This window comes from Homarus americanus, unplaced genomic scaffold, assembly GCF_018991925.1.
Source record: "Homarus americanus isolate GMGI-L3 unplaced genomic scaffold, GMGI_Hamer_2.0 scaffold31037, whole genome shotgun sequence".
In the NCBI taxonomy this organism is placed as follows: Eukaryota; Metazoa; Arthropoda; class Malacostraca; order Decapoda; family Nephropidae; genus Homarus; species Homarus americanus.
The window spans coordinates 6,100,390-6,125,438 of NW_024722227.1; the positions used below are offsets into that span (position 1 = coordinate 6,100,390).

General features: G+C 37.7%; 1 protein-coding gene across 2 annotated transcripts; it reads right to left on the minus strand.

Moving 5' to 3' along the window:
• Positions 1-2,763: 2,763 nt before the first annotated feature.
• LOC121862339 (zinc finger protein 668-like) lies at positions 2,764-24,603 on the minus strand. Of its 2 annotated transcripts, none has more exons than XM_042360555.1 (5): positions 24,498-24,603; positions 12,558-13,600; positions 11,950-12,062; positions 9,537-9,752; positions 2,764-4,612 (listed from the first exon to the last, which is right to left on the minus strand). In XM_042360555.1, exons 2-5 carry the CDS (start codon positions 13,570-13,572, stop codon positions 3,323-3,325), a joined length of 2,634 nt encoding a protein of 877 aa, XP_042216489.1. In that variant the 5' UTR covers positions 13,573-13,600; positions 24,498-24,603; the 3' UTR covers positions 2,764-3,322. The 2 variants fall into 2 exon arrangements, with proteins under 2 accessions (XP_042216489.1, XP_042216490.1); XM_042360556.1 differs by lacking the exon at positions 24,498-24,603 and adding an exon at positions 24,406-24,471.
• Between the last annotated feature and the right edge of the window lie 446 nt (positions 24,604-25,049).

The following is a 25,049-nucleotide window of genomic DNA, read 5'->3' on the forward strand; positions in this document are numbered from 1 at the left end:
TATTAAGTTCACTAACTATGTATCAAAACTTTGTATGTTTATCTACTTATGATTAAAACTGTTTTTGATTACGAGTGTTTATTTAAAAGTCATAGCATGCTTTAATCAGGGTATTCATTTATGGACACCCTGTACTGTATAATGTCAAGGAAGAAAATATACAGAGCATAAGATGTGGTGGGCAATGCACTGGAAGAAAAATACTGTTTTCAGATCCCTCATTTGATAAATCCAGACAAAAGTACAGTAGTGGGTGGCAGAGAGAAAAAGGCAGAATAACAATAAATGGAATGAGCTTAGAGAGTCGATAGTTTTGAATATTTTAAAGCCTGAAATTACAGAATATCTACGGTAAATTCAGTTTTCAAAGACACAAATATCCCCATAAAAGTACAATTCTATATCTGCAACACCAATTTCAAAAACCAATACTTTACTTATATATGGAAGTGAACAATGCTATCTCTTTCAATCAGAAAAATTTAAAAGAAAAATACTGTACAAGTTAGGGAAATGATGGTTCTCAGACTTATTGTGGGAGGTTAAAAGAGACAGAAACACCAGTGTAAGAAATACCTTAGGCCTAGAACCAACTGTGACCCAAGAAGAATGGCACCAACAAGAGACCTCGAGTACATACTTGATTGGCAACCATGAGGTAGAAGATCTGTTGGTAGACCCAGACAAGATGGATTGATGGAATTAAGAGGATCATGTCAAGAACAGGGATGGATTTAATAGCAACTTAAGACCTCTGTCAAGCCCACATTGCATGGAGTGGATATATCAAGAAGCTCCCAAAATGACTGACTAACATAGTCTCTTGGGCATCTGGCCAAGGACAAAAGAGGAATTTATTGTCTCATTATTTTGAAGCTGTTAATCAAGGATACTGGCAAGTAATTGTAATGATTCCTATAGCTATCTGTTTCTTCTTTTTCATATTTTTTTAAACTAATATAGTACTGACACTGTACTGTCTGTACAGTACCCGGTTCTAGTATTACTATATATGACTGATTTTTTTTTTCCATGGCCTCCAGCCTCCCCTAATAGCTATACCTTTGCCACCATTTTATTACCTTAATATTAAATATCCTAATACATAAGTAGCTATCCTAGCTGTGTTGAGTTAGTTGAGCAGCAGATCTATGCGTATTCAGTGACTGTTGCCTAATACAGGTTGACAACCCTTTATCCGAAAACCGAAAAGCTCTGAAAACCTAAAGTTTTTTGTGGGCTTTAAAACATGGATTAGCCCACCGGGCATAGTTCACTGACCCACATCAGGGTCTGGGGGCGAAAATGTAAATAGTAATAGTAATAGTAATAGTAATAGTAATAGTAATAATAATAATTATAGTAAATAAAATTTTAATAAAAATACACCAAAATAAAATAATATAACATTAATAATAATAATATATAATAATAAAATTAATAAAAATAACCATAATACAGGTGTACTGTAATAAATAATAATAATAATAAAGAAACACAAGAATGAAAAAAAGATCAAAAGTGAGAAACACGACCTAGACCTATGAATTATTATTATTATTATTATAATTTTTACTATATTCCCCCCCCCAGGCCCTGATGTGGGTCAGAGATCTATGCCCGAGTGGGCTAATACACATTAAAAAAAAAAAAAAAATTCTGAAAACCGATAAATTCCGAAATCCGAAATTCCTCTGGCCCCAAGGATTTCGGATAAGGGATTGTCAACCTGTAGTCAATTCTGCAACTGTTGTCGGGCTTGGGGCCGATGCTCTCATTCCCCTGAGGCAGAGCAAAGCAGACCGAAGGAGAGAGAAGGACAATCGACATCTCATCCAGGGCTGCTGCTTCTGTTCGGATATCACCTCCGTGAGTCTGGGAGAAGCATCTTGCACTTAGTCCCATCCCACCCGAGGATGTGAACACTAGAGGAGTGAAGCTGCCTTAATCAACGTTCTGAATTCTCTCTCCATATGCCCTTATCTTGTCGTTCTCGTTCCTCCTGTGTGCAGCATCGAGCTAAGTTACAGTGACATGCAGCCATGGGATAAAAATCCTGATGTTGAAGAAGCTTCGCTGTCCCGTCCAGAACCTCGAGCACTGACGTCAACACGGGCTTCGTGGATGTGTTTGAAGTCCTATGTTGGAAAATCTCACCGTCCAATGGAAGGAGGTCGGTCTACCCAACATCACGCAGATTTCCTTCAACATATTTGCTGTGATATCCCTTACTGGCCATGCCTCATGCATATGAAGCCCCTTTCTTGCACACCATGGCATGATCGGCGTCATAGGAAGAGTCACACCGCGATTAGGAGGGCAAACCTTCTACTGGCCTACCGTACCTTAGAACATTGGCATCTGTAAATTCTGTTTTTTGAGACTGAAACCATTTGCCCTTATCGTACGTAGTTAACCAGTTTGAGGTGCCCACCTCCTCCTTATAGCTACTTTTTTAAAAATTCTCTGGTACTTGCAGCAACAGTTGCTGCAACTTACTCTTGGCTGTGCTGTCGTTCTGTCGTAATGAACCTTCAATCTTGTTTACTTCACTGGTATTCACCTCCTGTTGCGTTCTGAGCTATTATGTGGTCAGTGAGGACTGCCGTGAGCTTCACTGAGTTTTGATGTTCAGTGGCAACTCCCCTAGATTGGTCAATCCCATACCTCCCAGTCTCGGTGGTAGTGCAAGGAATGATCTGTCTGCTGGGGTTAAGTGAGGGTGTTTCACTAATTTGGGAATGAAATTGATGCTGACAGCTTCTTCCAGAGGGTGGAGGAGGGGTCCAATATCAGGGATAGTGCGCATCAGGTAGTTCCAGCGAAGCTTGACTCCATGGGTGAATGCCACGAAAGCCGCATGTGGCTCTGTGTTAGCAACCTCAGACAGACCAATAGTGCTACATCTACTGTAACTATTATAACATTACAATTATGACTTCTACTGTAATTACCGTAATGTCATCACTTAAAAATATGGGATGAAAATGTATGGACAGTATGCAGCAAGCAGTTGACTTAGTCTTAAGTCCCTTCCCATTGCCTCATTAGTACTAGGACCTATCAGGTTAAACACGTGAATAACACTTACAAATTATGGAGAAAGGGCATGGTAACCAAGTTGCCACTTATGAACAAGTGCTACAGCAATTTTTTGAATGGAAAACACATCATGAGCAAACAGGATTCTCAAGTGTTAACAATCACAAACCTCGTTCTGTGGCAATTGGCTTCAATCTTTTTTATTAATGTTATCATAATAATACTGTAATTGTTTAGCTGACTGTACATGTAAAAATGTGTGTCTGTGTTACAACAGTTTTTATAATGCAGAAGGCCATGTTGCAACAAAAGTAACAGGAGCATTGTTGGCAGTGCTTGTTTGAAGTGGAGGCAGTTGTATTAACTGGGTGGTCAGAGGTGCACATGTGACTGGAGTTTCTGCAGAAAAAGATGCAAGGGAATCTTGTTCCTTTGACTGAACACCAGGTACTGGTGTCTGCTGGAAGGTGAGAGGAGTTGCTTGAAGACCACCATCAATACATGTTACATCTGTTGTAAAACCTGAATGTGATAATCCACCTGATATTGTATCCTGACCATGTTGAACACTAATTGATTCAGTGTTCAGTGTTGTAAATAATACAGGTGTTGAAAGGCCAATCCTTCCTGTCCCTATTGTTCCAAGTTGTGAGTGCAAGAGAGGTAATCCTGTACCCTCTAATGGTAAGTTTTCATCAACTATGCTGCCACTTTGAGTGTGTGAAGGAGTTTCACTGGAAACCATAATCTCTTGCAGATGTGTCTGTGCATTCCGTACAGTATACACTGCTGGTGGCTGACATTCTTTTAGTGTTATAACAACCATATGCTCCCCTCCTTCAATTTCTTCACCACTTACTTGAACTGTATTTTTTGTATCCTGCGTGTGAATTATATCCTGCTGGAACTCATCACCAACAGGAACACACTGCTGTCGGTGACACAACAAATTGTTCTTATGAAAAACTTTACCACTGGGGTCTTTATCTGGCTTTTCTCCCGCATGTGTCCTTAGATGACTTCTTAAGCTATCTTTTGCAGTGTAAGAACGTGGGCACTGATGACATGTGAATGACCTTTCTTTTGAGTGATGTGCTAGTTGATGTCTTCGGAGATCTCTCTGCGTAAGCATTGATTTACCACAAATTTCACACACTAACTTCAGGTCATCAGAACTATGAAGCCGTTTTTTATGTGCAATCAAATTACTGAAGCGTAAAAATGCTGAACCACAGTCTCCACACACATACTTTTTTTCCTGTGTATGGGTATTAACATGCGTTTTCAAGGTATAAGATGTGTAGAACATTGCCCCACAAAATTCACATGTATAGTTTTTAGCTTTAGAATGGATGACCTTATGATTTTCAAAAGAGGACTTGTCAACAAACCCCTTTTTGCACTTCTCGCAAGTATATTTGACAGGAAGACCAAAATGACACCTCTTTATGTGTGCAAAATGAAGATAGCGGTGAGTCCTGAAAGCCTTGTGACAGATATGACATTCAAAGAAGCGGGAATCAGGATGATTACTTATGATATGTTGATCGAGGGATCTTTGACTTGATGCCTGAAAAATAAAAGATAAATTGATTAAGGAAAGTATGATTCATTTAGAGAGACTATAAAAGGTAGCTGAGCAAAATCGAAAACACAAAAGCTACAGTTCTTGTGTATGAGCTCAGCATATATCCAATAAGCTAGTACCTCTCCATGAAAATATAGGATAAACACGTAGGAATATGAAAGTGTGGAGGACATTTTGCATGAAATATCTACCACTAAGCAGCAGGTATCTTAGGGCAGGGGTATAGGCAACCCATGGCCCATGTCTTTGTGCGGCCCATGGAGTGACTGAGAAATTCTATTTAATGTGGCAGAGTTATAAAGTAACAAAATAAATTTACCTGAGTATTGTACTAAAGTAACATTTTTGGGTATCTACTTTTTAAAAAATACCAAAATTTTTTGTGAAATGGTAATATTAAGATATTTACTAAGAAAACTTTTTATAGAACTGATCCCAAACCCACCCATGACCATAAGAATATCTTAATATTACCATTTCACAAAAATTTCTCACACATTCCTTTACAACTAAAAACCTGGAACGTCAATGTGGCATTTAAAAACTCATGCACTGTTAAACAAATGTTAATTAAGAACTCCCCCAACAACACAATTGGTTGCATTTATAAAGTTCCTTGCAAGGAATGTAATATATTTTACTTAGGCCAGACAGGTAAAGATCTTGTAACTAGACTTAAACAACATAAATATAGTGTTAGGACAGGGGTTAGAATCCAATGCTCTGTTTGTTCACTTGAGAGATAACAAGCATTGCATTGACTGGGATAATGCCTCCTCAATATCACCTTGTAATTCAATTGATAGTAGGAACATCATAGAATCTAGTCTCATTAAACATACCGAAGCATTCAACATGAATTTGAGTAATGGCATGTACAAACTGGACAATTTTGTAATTAAGAAGATTTGTAACCAGGTGAGAAGGTTGGGTCACCTTACCATCTGACCTGACTAATGGATCAACATGCGGTGCTATTTAAAGATTAGTAGGGTCATTACCAAAACCTGACCATTGTGGACCTGGTCTCACCCTCCTCTGTATATATACACCTTTGTTTGTTGTATATATATATATATATATATATATATATATATATATATATATATATATATATATATATATATATATATATATATATATATATATATATATATATATATATATATATATATATATATATATATATATATATATATATATATATATATATATATATATATATATATATATATATATATATATATATATATATATATATATATATTTATGTAAATACAATGAAAACGTGGATAAGATAAATCTTGATAAAATCACACGGAAAATGGAAACAACGGAGTACCTTTAGCTTTGTCTTTTATTCAAGACATCTTCAGAGGCAACTGGATTACATGGACAGAGAGAGGCTTAAATATACAGGGTGACCTAAAAACATGAGGTCAGGTCATAATGATGACATCCACTAATCCCCACACCAACACACACGAGAGGAGCTTAAGAGAAGGGTGGTGACGTGACTGCAGGTTTTTCCTGTCTGACCTACATAATTACAATTACATTTGCTACATGGAATACAATAAACACTTCCATTTACATTCAAACTTGGGCTATTCCTATTAACATATTGGTAATGGTTGAGTCATACTTGAAAACAACATTAATATTTAGAAGCTTGAGGGACCGAACTAACGGGACAAATTCATTACGATAGGGCAGAGTCAAAATATTCTTAAGTGTAGGAACTTGTCTGGTTTGAGAGGAATGAAAGGATTTTTTAGCCCTTTTAAAGCAACGATCAACAAACACAGAAGGGTACCCAAGTTTCTGTGCAACAGAACTAATGTGTTTCAATTCATCGTCAATAAATTCAGAGTCACAAATACACATTCGTTCTGTTACATAAATTTATTTGTCAGTGGCCCAAGGTTAAAAATGCTTTGAAAACCTTTGATCTTGATGTATGATAGTTATTTTGTGGGTCCTTTTTTTTTTTTTTTTTTTTTTTTTTACCTGACCTGTCTAGTCACGCCACCACCCTTCTTATTCTCCTACGTGTGTGTTGGTGTGGGGATTAGTGGATGTCATCATTATGACCTGACCTCATGTTTTTAGGTCACCCTGTATATTTAAGCCTCTCTGTCCATGTAATCCAGTTGCCTCTGAAGATGTCTTGAATAAAGACGAAGCTAAGGTAATTCGTTGTTTCCATTTTCCCGTGTGATTTTATCAAGATATATATATATATATATATATATATATATATATATATATATATATATTCATTTTTAGTCCGACTATTGACTGCTTCGACTTACGATCGCCGACTTACGACCGCCGCAGTTGTGACCATTTTTTTCTTCTTCAAATGACGACCATTTCCTATACCTAAACGTTTCCAGTTAATGTAGTCTCCATGTATAATTAGAAAATTATGGGGACCCATGTGCATTCAGCTGATGACATTAGGTAAGTGCTCAGTCACACTGTATCCATTCCTCATTATTTATTACTTTTACTGTACAGTATTTCATTGTAATTTTATTAAAAAAAAAAAAAAAAAAAAAAAAATTATCCATGTCGGACTTACGACCTGGATTTGGGTCCCTAACCCCGTCAAGTCAGCTATATATATATATATATATATATATATATATATATGTACAGTATATATATGTATATATATGTATATGTATATATATATATATATATATATATATATATGTATATATATATATATATATATATATATATATATATATATATATATATATATATATATATATATATATATATATATATATATATATATATATATATATATATATATATATATATATATATATATATATATATATATATATATATACAGTATTACCCCCGCCTAACGCGGTTTTCACTTAACGCTTATCATATCACGCGGTGCCTCGCCAGAGCTGAACTTTCACTTAACACGGATTTTTTCCCACATATACGTGAGTGTCCGCCCGAGATGCTAATTTTAGATTTGCCCCACCTGCCACCCTGCCTGACTGCCTGTTTTAGCTCATAAAATTCATAAAAATTACCCGCCAGAATATAATTTACATTGCTGGAATTTATAATTTGGTGATCATTTTGAATATAAACATCATATATTTTATTAGACATACAAATTTTAGATAACATTTTTCTCTGGGTAACTATGTTATCTTTTGTGCAAAATATATGACATTTATATTCAAAATATTCCTGGTCTTACAAGGAATCCAGCAATGTCAATTATATTATCCTAACTTAGTTTGAGGCATTATTTATTACAAAAAGTTAAGTATTCTGGTTTTCCACACATCTCCTTGGGACGGTGGTGGAGGGTGGGGGGAGGAGGGACTGACCGACCATCTGTTACCCTCGTGAAGAATATATATTTTTTTTATTAAATGAAGATATTTGTTTTAGCTCATAAAATTCATACAAATTACCTCGTCAGAATATAATTTACATTGCTGGAATTCTTATAATTTGATGATTATTTGAATATAAACATCATATATTTTGCATTAGACATAAAATTTTTAGATAAAATGTTTAATCTGAGTAAGAATGTTATCTTTTGTGCAAAATATATGACGCTTATATTCAAAATATTCCTGGTCTTACAAGAATCCAGCAATGTCAATTATATTATCCTAACTTTAATCTGAGGTATTATTTAATACAAAATGTTAAGATCTAAATTTTTCACCCACTCTTCTCTTGAAGGGATGATTGGTGGGGGGAGGGTTGGGACTGACCGCGGGTTGGAAGAGGGGTAAGGCAAGGTGGGTACTTTGATTGACAGATAGTGTCCTGAAGATTATTTTTTTTATTAACTGAAGATATTTGTTTTAGCTCATAAAATTCATACAAATTACCCGGCCAGAATATAATTTACATTGCTGGAATTCTTATAATTTGGTGATTATTTTGAATATAAACATCATATATTTTGCATTAGACATACAAATTTTAGATAAAATTTTTTTCTGAGTAACTATGTTATCTTTTGTGCAAAATATATGACATTTATATTCAAAATATTCCTGGTCTTAAGGGAATCCAGCAATGTCAATTGTATTATCCTAACTTTAGTTTGAGGTATTATTTATTAAAATTTAGTGGTTTTCCCAAAATTTCTCAGAGAGGGAAGAGCCGCAGTGTAGTGTGAGAGGGAGGAGTTGAGTCCATTATTTGAATGGACATTAACTTGGCGACTGTATTTCTATTTTAAGTATTAATTGTGTGCATGTACCATCATAAAATTAAGATGTTATTTTTACTACAACATAGTTATGTGTCTTCAAAAAGTGGAGTTTGGGGGTCGGGCCGGTTTCTATTGGAATTAATCCCATATGTTCTGTTGTTCACTTAACACGATTCACTTAACACGGGACCCTCTGGGTTCTATTGACCGCGTTAAGTGGGGTACAACTGTATATATATATATATATACCTATAAGTTGTTTCGTTGTAGTTCCTCATGTGCACCGACATTATTCTGGTGAGGGTGTCTCATAATTAAGAAAAATGCTGTAACTGTAGGAAAAATCAACGTATTCACAGACAGCTTCACTCATCTTCTGTTAAATGCCAAGAAACATTAAAATTTTACTTAAAAAATTATGATGGACTTGTTTCATAAATGGGTAAAAAGAATGTGATTGTAAACTGAAAATATGGTAAGGTGGATGTGACGATAAACTGTTTCACTGTCCGTGCTGAAACAATATTAACATTACTTTTGGGTTAGGTAGGATAAATTTAGGTGGGCTGGCCCATAGAAAAATACCTAAATCGTAATGGGCCCATGACTGAGGAAAAGTTGCCCGTGCCAATCATAGGGTACTGTAAAATTAACTGAAACTTGTCAAACATCTTCTACACAACTTACCTCATGGTCACACGCTTGGCACTGATGAACTGAAACTTTATGGATACGTCTGAGGTGCTGCGTCAACTTTGCTTTCTCACGATAACGAATGTCTGTGCACTGGTCACATACATAGCAGTACACTGAAGCATGCATATTCTTCCCGTGCTTCGCTAACTTTCTCGAGTCACCGAATCTTTCTCCACACAGTTCACAGGTAATCATGTTGTACTGTACCTGAAATCAATCAATTACTAATATGGTCATAGGAAAGACACGATTAAAAAAAAAATTCTTAAAAGATCTTTTTGAATAGGAACTACAAATGGTGAATGTAAATTACTTTGTACTGTACAATTAATGATCCAAAGGGAGTAAAAGAGTGCTGAAGTACATGGCAATAGTCAATAAAAATGAGAACAAATTTAATTATTTTTTTAAGAATGTTACAGTCAATTGTTAAAAAAGAATATTTCATAGAAACAACTGAAATGAAAAATGTTAAGGGTACCGGGGTAAGTGTGTTTAATGAGCTTAGTACCTACATTAAGATTAAATGAAAATTAATAAATGACTGAATTATGTGAGGTAACAAACATTAATATATATATTTTTTTAATCTTTAAAACCTCTTTCCACTATAAAACAGGATGTGCAAAATCAAAAGCAAACAGAAGCTCCCCCTTCATTAGTTGTGTGTGATTCATTCTTACTGATGTCACAGGTGTGTTGTGCAGCAGTACTCCGAGGTACAGCATTTGTTTACTCCCATCATGAAAAGCTTCCACATATTTGTATACTGTATTTGCTTAAATAATGAAGAAAATTATATTAATGAATTGGCAACTCAACTATAACCACAGTTGCCACAAGATTGTCATATAAAATTTTCTTCATTATTTAAGCAAATACAGCTGCTCCCCGACTTACGACGGGGTTAGGGACCCAAATCCAGGTTGTAAGTCGAAATGGTCATAAGTCGAAAATGTTTAAATAATACATAGAAAATCTAAAATGGGTGTCTCTTTTTTTCAGCACCACAAAACTCTCACTTTTAAGCTTGCCAGCCATTTTAAAGTGAATTACAAACGAAAATTTTATCAGTACACAGCGCAATCACTGATGTTGGGACCAAATACGTAATTTGACAAAATTTTGAGCGACTGAGGTGGTCGTATGTCCGGGTGGTCATGAGGCGAGTAGGTCATAAGTCGGGGAGTAGCTGTATACGAATATTTGGAAACATCTCATGATGTAAAATAATGATGAAGAGTATATTATTATAAAAATGTTACCTTTGGCTTGTTTAATATTATCCTGACAGGATAAAATAGATCCAACAATCACAATCGCCATTACATACAGCCTTACTTTACCAGGTACATGTATTGCCAAGTAAAATTGCGAGTACGAGACCCAGGGTGGTGTCAGTGCATCTTTGGTTGACTGTACAGTATGTCACTCAATCCTGCTCCCATTCCTCTTCAGGATGTCCCATTTCAACGCTCATTTGCATGTGAAAATTTTTTTTATTTCTTCATATATTTCTAACAAATTCCCTCCTTTCATCTCATAATTTTTCAAATGTCCTCACTTTTATCTTTTAACCTCTTTCCCTTGGCCTTTCCATTCACTAATATTCTCATTTTTTTTTAAAGGGCGATGAGACAGGCATACACAGCTTCTCTACTACATCCAAATCAATCAACTTACTTCTCAATCTTCTATCAACCAATACACAGTCTGCCTTCTCTACTGGCCCTTACCCATATTATATATAGGTACAGGGTACTTGTAAATTTTTCTTTTTATGAACCATATCTTCCTACTATCAACCTTCTCTCAGCACATATTTCATTCACACTCTAATCACTCTATATCCATTAGTCCTGGAACCTCATATTTCATTCATTTCCTGATAACATACATTTACAGTTAAATTCTATCATTCTATCTCACACTGAATCTTTCAGCAGTCACCCAATGTTTTCATCAACAATCTCTTTGCTCCTCTTTGTATTTGTCTGTACTGTACATACAGTCAATAACCCAGTTCTCCTATCCTACTTTTATCCTGATCAATAATAGTTTGAGGCTGACCCCTTTATATTCCATCATGCAACTCCACATCCTATTCCTTAACAGCACTGCCACTTATTCTGTCACTTTTACCCTTTTATAAATCCTCAGCTTTACTCCCCTCACTTATCCCCAGCTCACCTTCCATTTGTTCTTCACTGTTGTTTTGCACAGACCATGACAACCTAGTTCCTTTTATTTTTTGAGTTAACCTCTTTTCTTACCATTCTGATGATATCCAGAAACACTCACAACACCCCAAGCAGGTTTTTTACTTCACTTAACATACACATCAGGCAGCATCCATGTCATTCTCTACACACACACTTATCAGCATGATATGTTAGCAACTTACCTGTAGCAAACTATCTTCCAAATCTGATTCTTCCTCAGGCTCCATTTCTGTCTTAACCTCTGTTCCTTCCACCAAAATCTTCTTTCTTTTGTATCTCTTTGGTCTTTTTAGCCCTAAAGATAATGATATACGGTATATTAAATACGCAAATATGCACATTTCTGCTGGTTACAACATCTATTAGATAAAATATAACATTGATTTAGTACAGTTTGGCTTTTTAGCAAATACATTATTATACATACAGTACCTGGAAAGCAATATACTGAATTCCTGTAGATAATGATGCTTCACATAATGGTTGTGTGACAGAGCTAATACCTATACTGTTTTCTAATTGTCTTTATAAGAGTATTCCAGAACTTAAAGAAAATGCCTTTACATAACAATAAAGAACTTCAATAAACAGTTGTGACTAGAAGGAAGGGAGCATAAACTACGAGTGCTGCATTCTTGTGACAAGACAGGTTTTCATGCATTGCTTCACATAGCTTTTAAAACAATGCTGAAGCTGTTTGAGCTAAATATGTACAGTATACTGCACTTCTAACACAAATTGCTAAACATTTAGACATTAAAATGTTGGTAAAATAGCACTAGACACCTACGTATTTGTTGTGGCTGTGTTGGTTTAGTCCTTTTCCTTCTTCCTGAAGTAGAATTCTTCACATCATCTTCTAAACACATCTTCACTTCAAGATTATCTAAATCTGTCAATAAAGGATCAATCTCTTTTTGTTTCTCTGTGCTGGCTGGATATATTTTTGTGGCAATGTCTTGGGATTGCTCGTCAAAATATTCAGATTCCACAGAGTCCTTCAATGGGTCAATAAGGTGCTGCCCACTCGCTGGACTAGATGGACAATCCAGCAAAGCTGATTCACTACAAGATCTCTTAAATGTAACTGACTGATCAGCTTCATCATTAAGTGAGTTACCAATAATTTCGGGATTATCTTCAATGCCACGAGGTGGTATTAACTCATTCAAATCTCTGGCACCACTGAAAGACATATGATTATTCGAAATTTCAATGCAATGTTCACTTTCAATTGAAATAACATTATTTGATGCTTCAAATTTAATAGGAACCTTTTTCTCACACATCAACCCATTTACAGACAACAAATCATGCTTAGAGCTGTCAGTAATATCAAACACTTTTTCATTTATACCTACAAAAGTCTTGTCGTTGTTTGCTTGATATTCCTGCTGGCACCCAGGACCTTCACCCCACTCTATGCTGTTACAAATTTTCACATCAATTTTCTCTTCATCAGGTAGATGTCTTGGTTTAACCTGGTTCATTAAACTTTCCCCGATTGGGACTCTACGAGACTCGATGCCATTCTGAAATGTTTCTCGGAAGTCATTCCTCAAATTAATTATCTTGCATTCGAGGTTAACAATATTCAGTAATATCTTTAAGCACCTAGCACATATAACTTCTGAACTCTGACATGCTTCCAGTAAGTCTTCGTAGTTCACAACTTGGCATATTAGACTGTGGATACTACCATTTTTTGCAGCCAAATTTGAGTGTATATTAATTGGTGCTCCTTTTACGTCCAAGTTGCATACTATGCACAAATAGTTCACACCATCCTCAAGACTTGTTGCCATGGCTGCTGCAGTTCACTTTTTACCATATCTGTCAAAATAAAAATAATCACATATACAACTAGTCATAACTTAGCCACATGAAATGAGGTTACAATAATATCTACTATACCAGCTGGTTATGAGATTGGAAAAATAACTTGCTTTCTGCTGTTATGATGATGAGAACTTGAACCCACATCAGGTAAAAAAACAACTACTGTACTGTAATATTAAGTTTCCACTTTGGTTAAAGTAACCCAAACTTAAAATATCCTAAACTGTACTGTACCCTTTAATCTGTACAGTGACTCTTTGGTTACTGTAAATTTCTGGTACTGTGTATCAATTTTAGACCAGTAAGGCAGATTATGCATGACAAGGATTTATTACAAAGAAATTCAATATATGGTAGAATTGCATTCCTTACAACCATACTGTAAACCAAATACAGTACAGTACAGTACAGTAACCTTATATCAAATTGTATTTATCCATTGGTTACCATTGCAAAATTGGGCAGATACATCACCAAAAAATAAAAATAAATAAAGCATGATAAAATGACACTTTGCAACTCAAATATTGTAATGTACAGCTCCTCCCCGACTTCCTATTTATTCCACTCGATGACGATCTGCCTCAGTCGTACCAAAATTTTGTCAAATTACGCATTTTTGAGTCCCAGCTGTACACAGACAAAATTTTTGTTTGTAATTCACTTTAAAATGGCTGGCAAGCTTAAAAGTTAGAGTTTTGTGGTGTTGAGAAGAAGAAAAGACACCCATTTTAGATTTTCTATGTATTATTTAAGCATTTTCGACTTGCAACCATTTCATTTACGACCTGGATTTGGGTCTCTAACCCCATTGTAAGTCGGGGAGGAGCTATATATTCATAATTAAAAATTGAAGTTGTAGTATACAGTACATGTACTGGACATAGACAACAATTCAAGGAAATACAGAACAGTAAGTTTTTAAAGGTTGCCACAGTTGGCTATGATATTGTATAGTCCTAAAATTCCAGACGAATGTTGTTGTTTTGCCAGCCTCAACGTAAATTATTACTTCCAACTTAACATCCAAGTGATGGCATTGTGGAGCCTATTACCACAAGGGGTATTGCTGCTGCTCATTTCATTTGCTGGTTGCTTTCCAAGTTCATATTACATTCTTTCCTCCTGACTAAAAGAATCTGTGAACATAGTCATCAAAGCAAGCAGGCTTTCTGAAGATGCGATCAGACCGAAGTAGTGGCTCATTACGAGGATGATCATTTATTTCCCCAGACAGTGATTCACTTATAAATTTTTCATGCATTCTCTCAAACATAGTATCAGCATTATGTTCACTCTGCTCATCTAGTGATCCAACGTCTTCTGAGGTCAGAATAGTCAAGTCAGGTTTATCTTGACCCACCACACAAGGAGGTGCCAGTCGAGTGTCATCCATCGGGGAATTTAACATGGGCATACTGGTGATTGGCCTCCACCAGTTCAACCTCATCAACCAGGGGGTTCATAGTTACTGCACCTGACATGTCTCTGCAGTAACACTGGACCAGGTTTGGACAACCATGTCGGTATAGTATGCATGCTGGTGGTCCTACATTGGAAGAGGAAGAGCTTCTCATGGGGAGTAGCAATGATAGCAGTACACAGAGCAAGACAACTGGTAAGACAGATTCCCAGTGAGTGTATGTTAAGTTGCAAGTTTTGAGGGCCAGTGTCACTATTCTCCATATGATGCCATTATAGCGCTCACACTGCCCATTGCTCTGCAGATTATAAGGTGTTGTCTGGCTCATTGCCACTCCATGTCTGCATAAGAAGTTTTGAGTTCTGTGCTCATAAACGATGGGCCTCTATCAGAATGGATATACAGTATTCCCCGCTTTACGCGGTTTCACTTTCCGCGATTTCTCATTTACGCGGTGCCTCGCCAGAACCGAATCTTCACTTTCCGCGGTGCATCTATCCATATATTTTAGAGTGTCTGGCCTCGACGCTTATTTTTAGATTCGACTCTCCCGCCTGGGCAAGCCGCTGCAAGGCGAGTGCATGCCCTGTTGTTTTTATCAGTGACGCCATATGACGATCGACTGTGATTTCGGCCATGCATCTCTACTCTCCCTCCGCTAGCTGTGATTTGTTTAAAGTATTAAGGACGGTCCACCCGCTGAGGGAGGTGGAGTGAAAGACTTTCGGACTCCAACCGCCGCAGTTTCATCCCTCCAGGCCACACCGTATACGGGCATCCATTGTTCCCAGGAATGGCTTCCCGCCGACCACTGGGCCACTAGAGAGAAACCCTTCACTTCCGGACCCAGTCACTCTAAGCCAAAGAAGATACGACGCTCCCTAAGCCACGTAAGTGAAATACCAGATACATCTGGCATTTGGAGAAAGGAACACGCCAAGCTGATCTCGCCAAAGAGGAGTCAACTAATCACGATTCGTGACTATTAAGTTACGCAAGCTGAAGATTAAAGAGCACATGAGAATCACAAGGTTTGCAGGTGCTTCAATGATCAGCATTGCCAGAACAAGGTGCTGCTAAAGGTGAAAAAAGGGTGAGTTACTTGGATTCGGCCAGGCGCCGACGCGAACATGGCAGTGGACATCACGATCCGTTTCTGAAGAGTACGACGCGGAACTGTATGCAATGGTGTCACGAAGATGGGAAATTGCAGAGTCAAACCCTTCAATGCTTCCTCTGGTTGGCTGTATAGGTTTCTAAGAAGAGGACCAACATCAACATTGGTGGTGAAGAAGGAAAGGACCGTGGGAAGTAGGAGATTTTCCTCCGTTCTACGGAGGTTATGGAGGAAGGGCAGTACACTTGACGACCAGGTGTTCAACATGGACGAATCTCGCCTATTTGGAAAAAGCTGCTTACCAAGACCTTGTTGTCCAGTCTGCCAGCAAGATTCCCGGGTCGGAAGTTGCAGAAGGAGCCATCATCGGTTCTCTTTACCACCAATGCCTCTCCGTACCTGAAAACCAAAGTTATCGCAGATTCACACAGCCTCGCAGTCGCGATGCCTACAAGAACGTGATACAGGTGAGCAAGATTAATGTCCACTGGCTGATCAAGACGCTATATGCGGATGCCTGGCTCATTCTCCTGGTTTGATGACTGTTTCATTCCCGGACGGAAGAAATACCCGCGGTAAACAAAATGTTCCATTCAAGATTTGTTGCTCCTGACAACGCAAGACCAGGACACTCGCCTACTTGCGGATCGCCACCCCAACGTAAAAGTGGTCTTCCTTCCTCCCAACACTACGCTATTAATCCAGCCTATGGACCAGAGTTGATTCAGTAATGTGAAAAGCTGCATACTGCAAAGAAATTCAAGCTCCTGAACGACTGTACCAACACCAAGGATGAGCTGCGTAAACTGGGTGACACCGAGAAGCAGAGCAAAAGCAACGTAGGCAAAGAATGAAGAGGTGGTGACTCAAGTTCTCACAGACAGTTTGAAAAAATTTAACGCCAAACAAGCTGTAGACTTCTTTGGTGGAGGCATGCGGGATCAGCTGTCTATAGCTACGCATTCGGCCACTTACGGGAGGCAGCGCTGTGTTGCATGGTATACCAGGTGAGAGGCGGAGTCAACTCTGTGACTGGTGAGGTTCAGTCTGTGACAGTGGCATTGGACCTTGCAAGAGAAGCAAAAGACAGTATTACAGCTGAAGGCCGAGACCACCAACGACATCCTGGAGGTAGACTGAGATCTTGAAATGACTGCCGATGAGATGTTGGAAGATGACAACATCAGTGAAGAGGAAGGTGGTGGGCCAATCCCAGAAGAACACAAATTAACGCAGTAAGTGGCTTATTAAGGGTGCCATCGAAAGTGTGCAGAGAAATTAAAGTTTTCTTCCTTTTTCCAACGACCCTGACGATGACCGCAGGAAGTCTTCCAGATACCTGCTGGTGCAGGCTATGGAGCCAGACATCAAGGTGTATCAAGAAACATCAACACTAGCCAAAAAAGACACGAAGTTCTTCGCCTTGAACCCACCACAGCGCCAGCCAGTGAAAGTGACTTTTGAGGGATTTGTCAGGAGGCCCTGACAACTATGACTGATAGTGATGGGGGATTCACCTAGTAATGGTGATTCACCTGAGGGCCAGTAATCTGCCCTCTGCCTCGAACCAGCCTCCATCCCCGTATGTCGCACTCCATCTCTTCTACTAATGTAAGTGTTAAGCACCTGTAACCTTTAGTTTTCCTAACCTAACCCTTTTATTTTTTCCTAATCCTAACCTTTTTATTTTTCCTAACCTAACCTCTTCTATATTAATTGTGTGTGCAGCATACCATCATAAAGTTAAGATAATATTTTTACTACAACATAGTTTTGTGTCGTCAAAAAGTGGAGTTTGGGGGTCGGGCCAGTCTCTATTTCAATTAATCCCATATGTTCTGTTGTTCACTTTACGCTGATTTCACTTTCCGCGGTACCCTGTGGGTTCAATTGACTGCGTAAATCGGGGTACTACTGTATGCCGCCATGCCAAATAACCTAAATATTTGGAGCAGGCAATGTATAACAGTACCAGCTAGTCATAACCTCATACGCAAAAGCAAATGGAAATCGTGAATATTCATCAATCACAGTCAAGAGGTGGCGATTTTTCAAAACAGATGGTAGTGGTCCCTTAAAATCAATGTTTAGACATTCAAAGGGTTGAGTGGATTTGATCAGAGTAGCCGTGTCAGCTCTGTAGAGCCGAGGCTTTGACTTGGCACAAGTTTGACACTGCACAGATCCTCTTAACATCTTCCACAGAGTAGGGGAAGTTACGAACCCGGATAAAATGTACCATTCGGATAACTCCCGGGTGACCTAACTGTTCTTGATGACTATTCAAAGGGTTAAAGTTGATAGCTGAACAGAATGCTCTTGATAAGTGTCAGCTGGCATATTCTCTTTTCAGGGCAATAGACAATGTCATAGTCATAGCAAGAGAGCTCAATACTCTAATGTTGGATCTTGTCATTCTTTATCTTACTTGAATTCTCTGAATGAAGCATCAAAGATACATACCTCTGATCAGTTACTAGGGTAAAGTGTCTGCCAGACAAGAAGTTTCTCCAACTATGGCATAAGCTTCCTTCTCAACAGCTGAATGTTTTTGCTCACCGGTCTGCTAGCTTGGTTCAGGGTAGCTGCAACGATAGCAGTGAGAGGATCTGTTTCCACTACAAAAGGAATGGACTCATCAATTGAACAGGCAACAGCATTTTCTATCTCTTTTGTCAAGCATTTGAATGCAGTCACAGCTTCTTGGAGAGGAAATTTTGGGGCTTTGACAAGAGGTCTGATTTTATCAGAGTAATGAGGCACCCACTGCCGGCAGTAAGAGAACATTCCTATCACACGCCTCAATGATGGGATACTTTATGGAACTGGTAGTTCCTTTAAAGCCTGAAAGTTTTCAGCATCTGGTCTCTGAGTTTTCCTTGGGATAGGTTGTAGCCCAGCAGATCTATTGATGGAGATGAGATGATAGATTTGTCTTCATTGAAGGTGAAGTTTTATTTCTTGGCAGCCTCAAGAAACCTAAATAGGTTATCATTATGTTCCTTTTGGGTCATGCCTACCACAGTAATGATATCAATAAGTACACACACTATAGGTACCTTGTAAGTTATTGTTACTGATGAAATCGTCTATAGTGTGCTGAAAGCATGCAACCCCATTACCCCATTTGTTATTCCAAAAGGCACTCTACAGAATTGGTACAGTTTACCATTGGCCTCAAAAGCAGTGTAAGGCTTGTCCTCATCTCGAATAGGTATTTGATGATAAGCAATTTTTAGATGAAGAGTGCTGAAGAGACTGTATTTGGACAGTTTTGTCACAAGGTCATCAAAGTGAGGCAGGAGATATGCATCAGTGAGCAAACCTGTTTATAGTCTGGCTGCAATCAATAACTAATCTCTTTTTGTAGCATTCATTCCTTGTAATCAGAACTTGAGGCCCCCTCCCCCCACATTTGATAATGCATTATCAACTTCTCCAAATCTTCTGGACTTAGTGGCAATGGGCTTACAAGGAGAGATTGAAAGTAGTGATGGTGGCTCTACAGATGCCATACTACAGCTATAGCTACTGATGCTAAGATTTGCCTTTTGGCCTCCAAAACTGATTGTAACAGACTCATGCAATCCCATGAAATCCTGACCAAGTATAACATCACAACGAAGATTATCCAACACAGCAAGATGTGTATCAGGGTAATGTGTTCCTTGTAGAGAAATATTAACCTTACTGTATCCTAATACAGGGGAAGCAAGAGAAGAGGAAGCCATAGATACATGGCCCATTCCAGACAGCATAGCTATGGCCTGCTGTAGTATATATTGGTGAGACAAAAATGATTCACAGATTCCTGTATCAAGAAGTGCTGTAGACTTCATGCCATCAACAAGGAAGTTTACGGTCGGCAGCCTGGAGCAGTGGCAGAAATAATAGCAAGAGTAGGTGAGTCAGTTGCAGCTGAAGTTGAGGCAGAGGCAGATAGAAAATTTGAAGTCGACCTGCACACCTTGGAAAAATGCCTTTTCTTACTGCACTTGTGGCATATTAATTCTCGAGCCAGGCCCAGGTCGGTCATGTAGATTGCCTCCACAAAAATAACACCTAGAACCTAGAGTCCCCCAATTTTTGGATAGCTACAGACAGGTTCTTCTGAAGAATCAACAGTCCCAGAAAGAAAAGCTGCAGAACTTACTAGAGATGATCCTTGTACATAAGACTCAAAATTCCTTTGAGCAAGATCCAGTGCCCTAGCTTGGTCAAAGGCTGTCTATAGATCCAGAATCTTTATTTTCTAGGAGGTTCTGACAAATCAATAGTGTCATGAGTCCATTGATGAAAGTCTCTCTTATATAGTCATCCCGGTTCTGTTCTGCTGTAACAGCCTTGAAGTTGCACTCCTCAATGAGCTGCCGAAGTTCCTGTAGGTATTTATCCAATGTTTCGCCTTGACGTTGCCTTCTTGTGGAAAGATGCTAAGCGAAGATTTCATTCTTGGGCTTCACGTAGAGATCCTGTTGCTGTTGTTCCTGCTGTTTCCCCAATACTGTACAGTGATCCCTGGGTTAACGAGCGCCTCGGTTAACGAGATTTCGGTTAACGATTTACCTTCCATAAGATTCTTAACTCGGTTAACGAGCAATCCCTTGATTAACGAGTTTTTTACAAGCCGACCTCAACATGTTTTCGCTTGCATTTGGCGGTCCACCAGCTGTAGTATTAGTCCGCCAATACAGTAATCGGTTTTAGGGCTTAAATTCCTTACTATTTTAGTAAATATCAAAGTTTATACTATTCAATAATTTTAAAAAGTTTAATATTAACTTTTTAGTCATTTTAACAATTATTGAACATAATTGAAGGTAAAGAAACTAGTTTCTGGAGCGCCATCCAGCCTGTTAACACACCATACAGGCGTTAGTCTCTCTCTTTTCAGTGGAGGTAACATCTTGCTTGAGACTCTCTTCAACTAAACACTTTTTTTCTGTGTTTCCAAGCAAATTATTGGTCATTTTGAAATTTATTTTACATATTGACAATATATAATGCAGTGCAGTGTTGATTTAAAGAAAATACGTAATCTTGAATTACACTCTTTCAAAATACTGTACTTATTAAAAAGAACATCTGTGAATAAAATGAATGAAGTCAAACAACAACTTCATTTTTTATGTCTTTCAATACATGGAGAAATAGCTCTCAACTCAATGCTACTATAGCATGCGATCTACAAGATATATAAATTAGGTTAGGTTAGGTTAGATATGATCATAGATCACCTGTAGTGGGCAAAGTATGAAGGATGAGGGAAATTGCAGGGTAAAATAGAGCAAAAAAAAACTGATTATATGACACTAAAATTGTCTCTATGTGCTTTGTACGTGAAGAAATTAATTATTTACAGTAAATATTCATGAAGAATCAGCCACATCAGCGTGCGTTGTCATCCGCTGCTTCAATGCAACAACCAAACTGCTTGGTCCAAGCATACTCTCAGTCCACAAAAAATTTAAAATTATATCATGCCATTACAAGAAAGTTGCTTCCATTGGGGTAAAATTTTAGTTTCGGTCATCCCTGAATTTAGGCATCCGAACTATGTTTTTCCAATGGTTTTGACATGTTTTGAATAATTTTTACCTCCCTTTCTAATGGAAATTATTAGTTCTTGAGAGCCCCCCCCCCCAACGGTAATAGAAGACCCCCAGTGGGAACCCAAGGGTTTTGGTGGAGAAATCCCCCAAAATAGTAATTTTCGAGAAATGAAGGTCCAAATCATTAAAAAAAAAACATCAAAAGACATCGGAAAAACATAGTTTGGATATCTAACCTAACCTAATGTAACGTGAATAATTTGCAATGGAAATGCCAAAGAAGAAAAGGGTCTTAAAATTGTCTAAACTACCAATTCCAATAGTTAAATTGCCATGATTCTCCAGATGACCGAAACTAAAATAATACCTTCATTGGTCCCAGATATTAAAAAAAAGTTCTTTCTGTTTAATATACCCCCTGGCTAGGTTGTTAGGCAAGGTTAGGTAAGTTTCTTTGGTTAGGTTCAGGTTCCATTAGGTTCTGTGCATTGTCGTATCACTTTTATTACTTACTATCATCCAAGTAACATCTGTAGAAAAAATTAATGAATGGAATTACCCCCCGGTACTCCTTCTGGTGTTAGCCATCTACTCCATCGTTACTGAAATTTTGTCATATAGCTACAATACTAAGGTACTCTTGTCAAGCACTCAAGTCAAGTTAGGTCTGCTGGTAATGTGCAACCGACATTTCTTATGGAAAAGTCCCTGGGATGCATTCCATCAATTAGGGTTTGGTCTGTGGTTGGCAAGCAGGAGTCAACACTAAGTGTAAGCATGCCATCAATAGGTGGGTAAATGATGCAGCTTTACTTACAAGAAATTTTTGGGGTATTTTTGCATTAGTGCACACAACTTTCCTATCCCAAATCTATTATCATATTCAAATAAGACGTCTAATTTTAAGATAATTTTCTTCTATTACATTACTGTCGCAAATGTACAGGGTGAGCATAAAGTCTTTCCCTGATTACAAACATTTATTACACAAAACATATGCTAGGTACAAACATACAGTTTTTTGCAGTTTAAAATATGCATGAAAAAAATCTATGAATTCGTCTACACACAATGCTACAACATTCATGTTTCTATCTAGAATGGTCTTCAAGATGTGTTTTTTCATAATCAGGGAAAGACTTTATGCTCACCCTGTATAATGGAGATAGAGCATCCAAAATTTTCTCTATTTTCTTCCATTAATCTTCCGCCATTATCGTCTACCTCGCCTCCCACACTGCGTGTCTCCTTCATAAATCATCGAGCGCATGCGTTCCTGTACAATCACGCGGCCAATAATTTTTTATTTTTTTGTAACCAATTAAAATGATCTTTGGTTTAATTTGCATTATTTTGGGCCCAATCAAATTTGATTTTTATTTTGGGTCTCTCATATTTCCAAATTCATATTCATTTCAGACCATGGAAGTCTGTGATGGGTGTCACTTAAATTATATGGAAATGATTGCGAGTTTTGGGAAAAAAAAGGAAAACTTCGAGCATTTTCTCGATCGCATGGTGTTCTCCCGACCTCAGTAAAGTGTCTTCATCACTTCTTGGAAGAAGCTGCCGCCCTATACCCCCCGTTAAGCAAGAATCAGCGCCAGCAACCTGAAGAATCGCAGAATCCAACGATGAACAAGAACCAGGGCAATAAACTAAGAAATAGGTGATTCCATCATATAGTGAGTCAGTTAGGTTAGGTTTGGTTTATGTTTTTCTAGTGTTATTTGGTGTATTTTGTATTCGCTTGGCCATTATTTTTTTTTTTAAAACGTCCCACGAAAATAAAATCGATAAAAATCGGCCAATTTCCGGCCGGATATGAAGGTCATATTCGGTCTAAACACACACAAATACACTAGAAAAATATATTTCTTAATTTCTAACAGAGTGGGGTGTGCTTACTAAATTTACCTTATTATCATTTCGGTTATGCAGTAATTTTTTTTTATTTTAAGTTTAGGTCAGGTTAGATTGGGTTATGTTATATGTTAGGTTGAAATTGTTGTTTCCTATGTTTTATTTGTTTTGAACAAATTCCAAATACGTGGATGACCGAAACGATAATTTTACCGAGGTTTTCTTTATATGCTGTAAACAGTACAAGAATTCCGGATATTAATTACACCCAATTGATAAAACTACATTTTCTATGATAATTTTCTTATATTACATTAGATTAGCTTAGGTAACATTTTTTTAGCATTCTTTGGTTGCTGTAATCTGCAATTTTACCGATTTTTCATTAGGTAGCTGGTTAACCCAGCTGTCATTCCTAAACTATTATAATTTATTTTTTGTCTAAAGTTGCTGGTTTACCTACATCCCTGTTCCAAAGTATTACTGTAAAAACTAATGAATTTATTATGGAAATATCAAGTAAGCCAAGGGCTCTGTGCTTTCAGTGCTTCACTAACTTAACAATCACCGAATTGGAGCAGTAAACAGTGGTTCATTCCTGTAAAAATAAGAGTTTCTGTCAATTAGCTTAAGTCCAAAAGGTGTGGAGGCCACAACCTACTTGCCATGACCTAAACAAATTACAGGTTGTTTTCTTTTCTATAACTTTTGATGTGGAACTGGTCGAGCCCCATATAATTAGTGCTTAAGGCCACTAGTCCGTCAGATTATTGTAAGAGATGTATGATGGGCACCTTCCTCCAGGTCACACACAACCGACAAACAATCATAAAATAATGCTAACCAGATAGTGGTATACAAGCCTGTTACTAGCTTCCTGGAGTGAGTGGAGGTGTAAACAATAAAGGTCTATTATACACCAGGCTAGACACTCACCCACCAATTGCTGTTGCTGTCTGGCACTAATTTGTAGTTCTTATTGCGGCAAATAGATGACAGGAGCGTTCTCTCCCTACGGCTCCTGTTACGTAGTTTAACTGAACTTTTATTACTTTTATCCTCTTCGCCACTGATCGGCTCGTTAACCGCTTGGGCGATCGGTCACGTATTTAAAAACATTCAAGTCAGAATCATGAACTCTGATCTAGAAGAACTGAGAAATGTAGAGAGACCTGGCAGTTGTAGTATTAGTAGATATGACAAATTTTGTGACGAGAGGTACCGGTATGGCCAGCATAAGGACAGAACCAGACAATGTGATGTAGTCTTGGCCAGAATTAGGCTTGGATACAGACACATCTGGCAAGTTAGTAACGCTGTACCCATACCGGAACACTCAGCATGTAAACTTTGTGATAAACCTTTAAAGCATACACTTGAACACTATATTATTGAATGTGACACTGTGAAAGACTTCAGGCCACCTGGCTTATTGTATCATGAACTTTGTAATTACTATATTGATAGCCCACACTGATTAGTCTTCAA